Raw genomic sequence first — 9,927 nt, 5'->3', positions numbered from 1 at the left:
TAGAGTGAAGTCGTCCATGGCATATTTGGCTACTACATTTTGGTAATCCAAACTCTCTCTCTCTCTCTCTACAAATGATCGAAGAGCATTATCATCATCATCATCATCATCATCATCTATTATGTTGATAATTAATATTCCATCTCTATAAATGTATTATACACAATTAAATTAAAAAAAAGATAGATAGTTGGATATGGCGGCGCCTCTCAATGCCCCGGCCAGCTAGCTATTTCCTTACAAACCCCCACGACAGGATGGACACCTCAAAATTCCATTGCCCAAACATTTCATTTCATCTAAATCCAAACCTTAATTTGTTTGTACCACCAGAGTTGGAATGTGAGGAATGAAGCTGTATCTTAGTCGACGACCTCTTCTGATGTTCTGCTACAACATTTTCCTGTCTTCCTTCAAAATCCTCCAAATTGTTTTCACACAAACACACAAACACTCTCTCACCCTTTCTGTTTCTCAAATATCCAAATTGAAGGACAGGGACTGCTTAGAATTATTCCTTGGAAGCTCAGCCGGTGCCTGGGGTAGTGGGGCGCCACTGTAAACCCTTAATTCAAGAGGAGGGAATGAAGAAGAGAGAGGAAGGTGATGAGGGGAGAGAGAAGGCGGCATTATTGTTGTTGTTGTATTGGGGAGTGGGGTGGAGGACAACAACTCACATTGATCAGAAGAGTTTGGGTCATCCTCCGGCGTAGGACACTCCAGGTTCACACCAAACAGCCTAACACGCTTGGCTGCAGCCCTGCCATGGACCACTGGCACCGACTGGATAACCATCGGAACATCCCCAACCCCAACCCCTACCCCTACTTCTTGTGGGACTGCGGCTGGCTGTGGTGGTGATGATCTAAGGTAAAAAACCGAACCTGAACCTGAACCTGAACCTGGGTTTACCACGTTGTAGTTGTAACCCCCGTAGCTCCTACTACTTCCACCACCACCACTGTAACTGTACCTGTAACTACTGTAATTGGATGGGTTAAGATGGGGTTGAAGCAGATGATGATGATGATGATGATGATGTTGTTGTTGTTGTTGTTGTTGTTGTTGATCATGGGTAGTACGGTCGTAATTGAGATGATGGTGGAAATGCATGTGGTTGGAGAGGGTTGGGGTTGGGGCTGGGGTTGGGTTGGGCATGAACAATCGGCTCCATGGAAGTGGGACGGGCGGCGGAGCGGCCAGGGAGAGTGGGTGACGGAGTGGTAGACCTAGAGGTTGGAGTGAGGATGTAGAGTGATGGGCATCAGGGCGGTGCCGCCAGTCAATAAAGAGATGGTCCTTGCCCAAGTCTCCCACACCGCGCTCGAAGGACACGATGTCTCCTGCATCAAGCTTCTTCTCCTTCACGAACCGGCTCCAGCCTTTAGTCATCACATAGCTCTGGCTGCTGTTCCAGTAGGAATATCGGAAGCGCCATGGCTTGCCGTTGCGATCTTCGAAGCTCAACAGAAGTCCCTTCTCGTTGATGGTGGAGTCCAGTGGAAAGTACTTCTCGGCGTGCTGTTTTGGTATAACGAGGCGGTTGAGTTTGCCAACGTCGCTGGGTGTGACCACCTTATCGAACATGTGTTCTCTCTCGATGAAGCATCTGCCACCGCCTGGTCTACTGCTACCATCACCACAACCAGCAGAAGCAGAAGCAGCAGCATCGCCGGCATCGGCATCGGAGTTGCTGCTCTGAGTGTGATGAGAAGATAAGTCCATGAGGTCGAGTCTTGGGCTGAAACTGGGGTCCTGTTCCCGCTGAGCTGCCTCTGCCTCCGCCTCAGTCGACCCCAAGACCTCTTCTTCATTCTCAAACGTCCCCAACCAAACCCGATGATGCTGATGTTGCTGATGTTGCTGCTGCTGCTGCTGCTTCAGCTGCTTGTCGTACGCCTGCGATCCCCAACGCAAGTTTTGCTGTGGGATTAGGCCTTTGTGATACTGAGAATAATTAGAAGATGGTGATGGCGAAGAAGAAGAAGAGGAGCAAGACGAGAACATTGGGTTCCTTGCTACATCTCCAATCATCTCCTCCTGATCTTCTTCGTCGTACTGTTGGAGCCCATCTCTTCCCAGCGCCGCAAAGTCCATCTCGTATCACCCCCTTGCTAGCTTCTCCCCCACCACTCTCTCAGATGTCAAATTTTCTTAGCTTCTGCTCCTGCGCTTAAGGAAGGGATCTGGAATCAGAAAAATAAAAAGGAAACCAAGGAACAGTGGATTGAAATTAGAATTAGAATCATATTATTTGGATGCAGGATGGAGTTAGGAGAAATGAAAGATAGAGAAGAAGGGGGGTGGGGGGAATTAAAATTAAAAAACAAAAAAACAAAAAAAGAGGAAAGGAGTAGAAGCTCACACCCTTGTGAATACAAATGTGAAGGGTGAATTATCACTTTTCTTTTTAGGTAGGAGATTGTTTCTTCTGCAAGATCTCTGAGCACCCAGAAAGAAGAACCAAAAGATAGATATATAGGCTCTCACAACAATGAGGGTCGGTGCCTTCTTCCCGTTATTCTTCTTGTTGACCTTACTACCTCAGAGAAGAGAGAGAGAGAGAGTGAGAGAGAAGAGGAGGAGAAGGGAGATAGGGTATAAATATGTGTGTGACTGGTTAAATCCCTGGAAGGAAGATTCTCAGTGGGAGTTAGGCACTAATTTTCCTTTTTCTTTTTATTCCAATATACCTGTAATTTGTATATGTAAAGACTAAAAACTAAAAACCAAGAGTGACTAGTGAGAGAGAGAGAGAGAGAGAAGGTTTATTGTATGTATGACATACGTACGTAGGGGCCCAAGAAATTATCGGGTAGGGCTCCTCATGTGAGCTTGTCCCTTTCATCATTTTCTTCATTAATGGATTATCTAAAATTCCGTTAACCTTACTTCCTTCCCAATAAGATCCAAAGAAAAGGAGCCCCAGCTGTTGTAACTTGTAAAGGGATTATACTGATTTAATTTCTCCAATCTTTTTACTCCCCCCCCCCCCCCCCCAACACAATGATACTGGAATTTATATTTATATATATTGTTAATTTATTTTCTAAATTTTCTTGACATTTAATTTCAATTTCATAAGAAAATTGATATTGATGTGAAATGGAGAGAAGAACAAAGCAGTAATTAGGGTTTGGAGTTTTGACTTTTGGGGGTGGGGGATTTGCCTGTTAAGACTTAATTAAAAAGAGTGTTGTGTTGTTAATATGATGATAATATAGATAAAATTGTACAAACTGAGGAGTGAGGAGGGGGAAGTCGCAAGTGGGTGTTGGTGCCTGGTGGTGGGACAAAAAAAAAAAAACAAAAACAAAAAAAGGCAAAAGTGGTGTGAAGCATACCCACCTGATGCTTTCTCCTTCCTCATTGGGGAAACCATTCAAAGATTCTAGTGAGGCCTATATCATTTGAGTACACATAGGGAAACACCATATAAGCATACGAATACATTAATAAGAGAGAGAGTGAGCATCTTGGAGGTCTGAGATACTAAAAGCAAAGGAAACGTGCCCACCTCTAAATAATATTGTCTTTGTTACTTAATAATATTATTTAATACTCTTATTTATATCTCTTCTTTTTTTTTTTTTGATGGAACTCTTATTTATATTTCTACTGTAAATAATATATTCGCGGGTATTGTAACAATAATTGGAACTGTTACATTATAAAAACAATAAAACAAGTGATGAACCCGGAGATAACGTTTTAGCTTCTAACTTGTGCCCGTGATATTATTAGATTTCCTTTTTTGTTTTTTTTTAAAAACATTGATTTGATTTTCCTTTCTTTCTGTTTTTGGGGTTGTGGCCTGAGGGGGTGGCGTGGGCCGTGGGCCGTGGGGTGGGGGGGCCTTTGAGGCACACGGTATCGATCCAATGTGGAATAAAAAATCTTTTTTTTTTTTTTTTTTTAATATAGAATTTAGGATTTATAACTGTTTCTTCAATACTGTATTGATTCAATATCGATTTAAGTAGAGTGAGTGACTTGTGGTGTGTGTACCATCGAACACCACCACCGCAGTCCACAAATCACAAATGTGTTATTGTTTCCCTCCCAATAGAGAGGTAATAATAATAAGAATAGGTGGGTGGGTCATGGACTCATGGGTGGGATATAAGCCAACAAACCTCATTCAAAATATATTTTTTTCTTTCTTTTTTCTTCTTCTTCTTCTTCTTCTTCTTCTTCATTTTAATTTTTTGTTTGGTTTTGATGAGATGTGGGCCCCCCCTCCAGTGTATTGGGCTTGGTTGGTTTCTAATTAGGGATGTAAATGGATAACCGAAATTCGAATCCGAATTCGCATCCGTATTCGTTTAGGGGCATCCGTATTCGTTTAGAGATATCCGGAAAATAATCCAAATACTCCGATTAAAATCCGTCCGAAAAAAAATCCGAATACTTAATAATAAAAAATTAAGTAAATAATGATTTCAAGGGTTTTTGAAGATTAAATAAGTTCTAGAATATGATGAAAAGAGAATCATGATCTAAGAGATATGGATTGAGAGTGAATTGTATCCGCTAGGGGGAGGAAGGTCCGGGTTACACAAGGTAGAGATGTAAACGGATGGTCGAAAATCCGAATCCGATCCGCATCCGAATCCGTTTAGAGGTATCCGTATTCGACCAGGGAATATCCGGCTCCGATCACATCCGATCCGTATCCGATCCGAATCCGATCCGTTTACATCCCTATTTCTAATACCATGATGTATTTAATGATCCTATCCGTCCAATCATTGCCAAGTGACCCCCGAAATACTCTATTGACAAGACAATTGGGCACATCAGAAAGCTTCTTTCTTAAATCTTAAATCTTAAAATCTTAAATCTTAAATCTTAAATCTTAGGTGGTTGTGTTGTGTTGTGTGATACCATATGGGGGGGGCGGGGCTTGGGTATCCCATCCAATGGATCACTATATATCATTAAGGGTCAACCTATTGGATTGGGATTTGGGAAGGTGAGTACGGGACTAATGGCAGTACGATTCAATAATATTATCAATAATCATAATAATATGATTAGAGAAGAGAAATTAAGAAAATGAATAAAAAGAATAATATGACAGGGCATATCCCCTATTAATTAATTATTAAATGGACAGCGTGAAGAATTTTTCCTTACCTTTGAAACTTTGATGAGAGTGATTGAAAAAGAAAGAAAGAAAGAGATCGAGAAGGAAAACTACAGCTCGATCGATGATGGCCTTGGGCATTTCAGACTTTATACCTTAAGTGCAAGTGGTGGGATTCTCGAAACTTAATTTCTCCATAAAAAATAAAAAAATAGTTGGGGGAGGAATTAGACCACGATATTACTACATCCACCTTTCCAAGAAATGTTTTTCCAAAATTCAAAATGTATTTTATGTTCCCATCTTAATGGTGGATTAATAGGTACGGAGAAGGGTGTAAAATTGTATATATTATATTATGAAAATGTAATATTTTAGTATATATAAATGTGGTGGGGTTACTACTGTTTTTGCTACACCACGAAAATTAAGCTGTGTGTTGTGGCTTTGTGGCCGGTTGTTGTCGGTTGTGTCAGTCTTTGTGTGTTTTTTTTTTATAATTAATAAGTGATTAGTGATATAAAATACAGCAAAAGCTTCCTAGTTTACATATACCATACAACTTAAATTGCCAGGTTTAGTCATCTAATTTTGTTACATGGAAACATGATGTTGACAATTTATATATATATATATATATATATATATATATATATATATATATATAAAAAAAAAAAAAATACAGGACAAGAGGCAACAAGGCTAACTAATAAGGGAAAAGACCCTAACAAATCAACATATACATAGAAAATGATCTGAGTTGTTCAAATTCAACCATCTAACCTCTCATCGATCTCATGTATGCAATGCCATCCTCTTGATATGTTGTGTTGTGTACCCTCTGGGTATTCCACATTTTTTATTAACTACTTAATTGTGCTTTGTTTGGTATGTATTCCAGATCGATTTCGCATCCAAGAATGTGAAGTCGACTTAAAATGCATTTCAAGAATGTATACTAAACTCAACTTTGGTTTGGCTATGCCATAAACTCAATATACCACTAATATACTCATCCCTCTCCCATATATATGAACAGGCACAGGGCTTGGGAACTTGAGGTCTAAATATCAACTAAATTTCAAACTCAGCAAACCAACCAAGTGGCATAAAATGAGGTGCAGACTAGGTGAGTGAATTACATGGTCTCCACATACTAGAAAACTCTTACCCTAGTATAATAAAAGTATGGGAGAGAACACTAGATAGTCATGTTACACCTGTGCCAACATGAGGACCAATGGAAGCTCACGTTCGAACATCCAAAATATAGATGAGGAGGGGTTGGAGTGGTCATTTCACCACTCACCCATGTGTTTACATGTGTTTGGGCAAAGGGGACGCAACCAAGCAACCTTCTTTTTCCTATAAAAGTATATATGTGGTGGAGAGATCAGGTAAGTCCTTGTCATCCAAGGCAAGTAAAGGTAACGTCTGTGTTTGTACCAACCAATACCAATACCAATACCAATACCAATACCAATCAAGATGTATGACGAGAGTAATATTTACTTTATTAGCGTGTGTTATGTATGTAATGCATATAAATGTCAATTATTTTTGACTTTCAATGGGATGGATGAAGGAAGGCAAGTGTCCCTTAAATTTCGAACACAAGTTGCAACCCGCGTCCCAAAACCGCGACAACCCCACTTGTCTTCAACAACAACCATATTTTAATTAACCAACCTTTTTTTTTTATTATTATTATGACAAAAAAGCCTTCTTGTACTATTAATATCAAGTATCATTATAATTAATTAATTAATCAATCAATTAATAAAAGTATTGTAGTTAAAATAAAAAATAAAAAAAAAGGGGTATAGGTAAAAATAAATAATTAAGGTTCTGCAGTTTACATCGTTTGGGAGTTGGGACTGTGGGCGTGGTTCATAAATTGTTGTTGCCTTTGGTGGAAAGTGGAAAAATGCGGATCCAAAGTGGGAACTTCAACTACCTGTGATGACATCCCATCAAATTAAGAATATATATAAATATATAGCTGGGAATACAATACAGAACTACAGATTGGATGGGAGCAAAGCAGAACAAAACAAAGCAAAAGGGTTGAGAATTGAAGGAATCACAAATTAATAAGTACACCATCAAAAACACAAGGACTGTGGCCCGATATATGATGTGATGGTGGCAAAATGACCCTCCCACCTCTCCATAAAATATAGAAATTTTACTCTGTTGATCCTTAAATGTGCATTTTCATTGGCCCTCACATTGGCGCAGGGAAAGAGCTTCCAAACAAAAAATTATTCTTCCCCAATATGTATATTTGGCCAATTGGGGCCTGGGGGAGGACAGGAGGAGTCAGTTAGGTCATCAGAATGCCTTAATTTTATGAGTTAATTAGACAGGTCCAATATTGTTAGCAGTTCGCTACAATAATGAGACCAATGAATCAGAGCACGTGGCATCGTCATCCCCCCAAACCTGGTCTCCTACACCTGCAACAGGGCTTAAACAGTATATATATATATATGGGTAGGGGTTTTTCAGCCGCCAGTGTAACCCTGTACGGTTTTAGAGGTATATATATTTATATATATAGATGGAGAGATAAAAAATAAAAATAAAGAAAATATCTTTGTGAGAGGACGTAAAATATAGATAACCTTTTCATACAAAGCCTTCCCCCATCCTCCACAACCTCACAGTATCACATAGCCTTTGCACTTGCCTGTCTTTAATTACAGTATTTTCTTTATTTCTATACAAACACACACACACACAGAGACAGAGAGAGAGAGAGAGAGAGAGAGAGAGTGCCACAAATTTCGGAAGAAACTAGAGTAATAGTATTGGAAACTCTCGTGTCTAGTGTCCAACCTTTTGTATAAAGCAAGCATGTCTCAGCCCTCTACCTCGACTGAAGGAGAAGAAGGAGAAGACCGACCCGGGCAGCAGCTGGAGGAGAGGAGAGAGAGAGAGAGAGAGAAGGAATATTCAGAAAACAAAAACAGGCATATGCATGGTATCCCAAGTCCATTAGCCTACTAACCCCACAAACAATTAATGCCCGCCCCATGTCAGACCATTGTGATCTACATTAATTGGTTTGGTGCTTCTCTCTTAATTTTCCTTTTAATTAGGAATGAACCAAGGATCGATTATTATTAGTATAAAAACTGTGTGTGTGTTTTACCGTAAGCTCATTCCCCAAAATGAAAATAGAAAACTAACACAAATATACATATATAAATTGATTGAGAGAGAGAGAGAGAGAAAAGCTAACAGATTTTCGAATAAGGATCGAATTATATATATATACTGATCATCGATCAAGGACGATAGACCCTCGATCCAGTGGGTGATACAAAAATCTAAGGGCTGTCTGAGGCCTCAGTATCAAAAGGGGAGGTGAGGGGACCAATATTATTCCAGATTTCCAGATTTTTCAGTACTTACCCCCAAGGTGGTGCACGGGATGCCAAGTATGCAATGCAATGAATTCGTCTTTCTATAAATTAATTTGGGGCCAGATAGATAGATGAATGATACATAAGACATGTTCATATCCCATCCCATCCCAAACAAATTGCGTAGTGCATTGCAAATGCGCATTTGCTTTCATATATCTATCTCTCTTCGATCTCATCTCTTTGATATCTACCCCCTTCTACCTTATATTAAATCTACCCTACTACCCCTTATCTCTATCCTTCCTCTTCTTCCCCATTATATTTTCTACTTCGTATAATAATAGAATATTAATAGGCACTGGAGAGAGAGAGAGAGAGAGAGGCATCCATGGGGGGACCTAGCTCTGGTTTCCATCCTCCAAAACATAGGATAACACAGTAGTACCACACATACGAAAACAAAAGCAGCAAGACGAGTTATGAATGAATCCCGATAAATCGCGGAGAAAACAATCACAAGTTCACATCAAACTCCAACGTACAGAGGTGGTGGAAGTGGGGTGGGGTGGGGTGGTACCCTTTTAAAGTTAAATTCCATCACCTTACTTACATGGGGACCCCTCTCTCTCTCTCTCTCTCATCATTTATTCAGATGAGAGACCCTCTACCCTCCCCAGTAATAATTTTATTAATTTATTTGAACAGTTGAATGCACAGTTATACATAATAATAATAATAATAATAATAATGAATGATGAAAAAGGGTTCGTAAACCCAATATCGTTTTTTCTTTTTTCTTCAATTAATGTGCTTAAAAGTGTAACTTTCTTTTCTTTAAAAGAGACAGCATGGATCGAGTATAGACTCTAGAGAAAAGCAAAAAAAAAAGAAATCAGATAGATAGATCTAGGACCACACAACAAACTCCAAAGTCCAAAACAGTATAGACACTACACACCCAATCTTCACTAGCATCCACTTCGTGGCTATCTCTCTTTGTATAATTCTTCGACTGCACCATTTCTCTCTCTCTCTCTCTCTCTTTTCCCTCCCTCGTCTGACAGTCCATACCTAATCCCCCACATCTCCCCAAATGCCCACAACCCCCTATCTTATTCCTTCCCTTAAACCTCACAATACCACCTCCACCTCCTTAGTCCCTTTTTGTTTTTTTTTTTTTCTTATTTCTTCCTTACTTTGTACTCCTTTCTTGGGTCTTTCATATTATAGATGAAGATGATAGACTCATGTTAAATTCAAAATTTCCATCTATGGTAGCCTAACTATTAGGGGGTCAGGTGACTCATGTGGGGCCATTAATTCATATTGTACAATTAATTTTTTCAGATTTTTTATTTTTTATTTTTTCTAATGGGAGAGGGATCGCTACAATGTTTTCCCACTATTGAGGAAGGTGGGGAATGAATCTTTCAATAAGAGTGTTTAATGAGAAGAGTGAGTGTG

General features: G+C 39.5%; 1 protein-coding gene across 2 annotated transcripts; it reads right to left on the bottom strand.

Moving 5' to 3' along the window:
• Positions 1 to 465: 465 nt before the first annotated feature.
• Positions 466 to 2,638, bottom strand: LOC122664053 (B3 domain-containing protein Os03g0120900-like). Of its 2 annotated transcripts, XM_043859739.1 has the most exons (3): positions 2,368 to 2,638; positions 1,071 to 2,186; positions 466 to 1,037 (listed from the first exon to the last, which is right to left on the bottom strand). In XM_043859739.1, the coding sequence occupies exons 2-3, from the start codon at positions 2,095 to 2,097 to the stop codon at positions 475 to 477; spliced, it is 1,590 nt and encodes a 529-aa protein (XP_043715674.1). In that variant the 5' UTR covers positions 2,098 to 2,186; positions 2,368 to 2,638; the 3' UTR covers positions 466 to 474. The 2 variants fall into 2 exon arrangements, with proteins under 2 accessions (XP_043715674.1, XP_043715675.1); XM_043859740.1 differs by lacking the exon at positions 2,368 to 2,638 and having other exon boundaries at positions 1,071 to 2,275.
• Between the last annotated feature and the right edge of the window lie 7,289 nt (positions 2,639 to 9,927).

The sequence above is a fragment of the Telopea speciosissima genome, chromosome 6 (assembly GCF_018873765.1).
Source record: "Telopea speciosissima isolate NSW1024214 ecotype Mountain lineage chromosome 6, Tspe_v1, whole genome shotgun sequence".
NCBI classification, from domain to species: domain Eukaryota; kingdom Viridiplantae; phylum Streptophyta; class Magnoliopsida; order Proteales; family Proteaceae; genus Telopea; species Telopea speciosissima.
This window is presented reverse-complemented; position numbering and strand designations above follow the sequence as displayed.

What these genes read in the sequence shown, in the direction of transcription:
- LOC122664053 (XM_043859739.1), bottom strand. Translation starts at nt 2,097, where the DNA reads ATGGACTTTGCGGCGCTGGGAAGAGATGGGCTCCAACAGTACGACGAA. An exon ending in TTACGACCGTACTACCCATG is followed by an intron (nt 1,038 to 1,070) that starts ATCAACAACAAC and finishes AACAACAACATC; the next exon opens with ATCATCATCATCATCATCAT.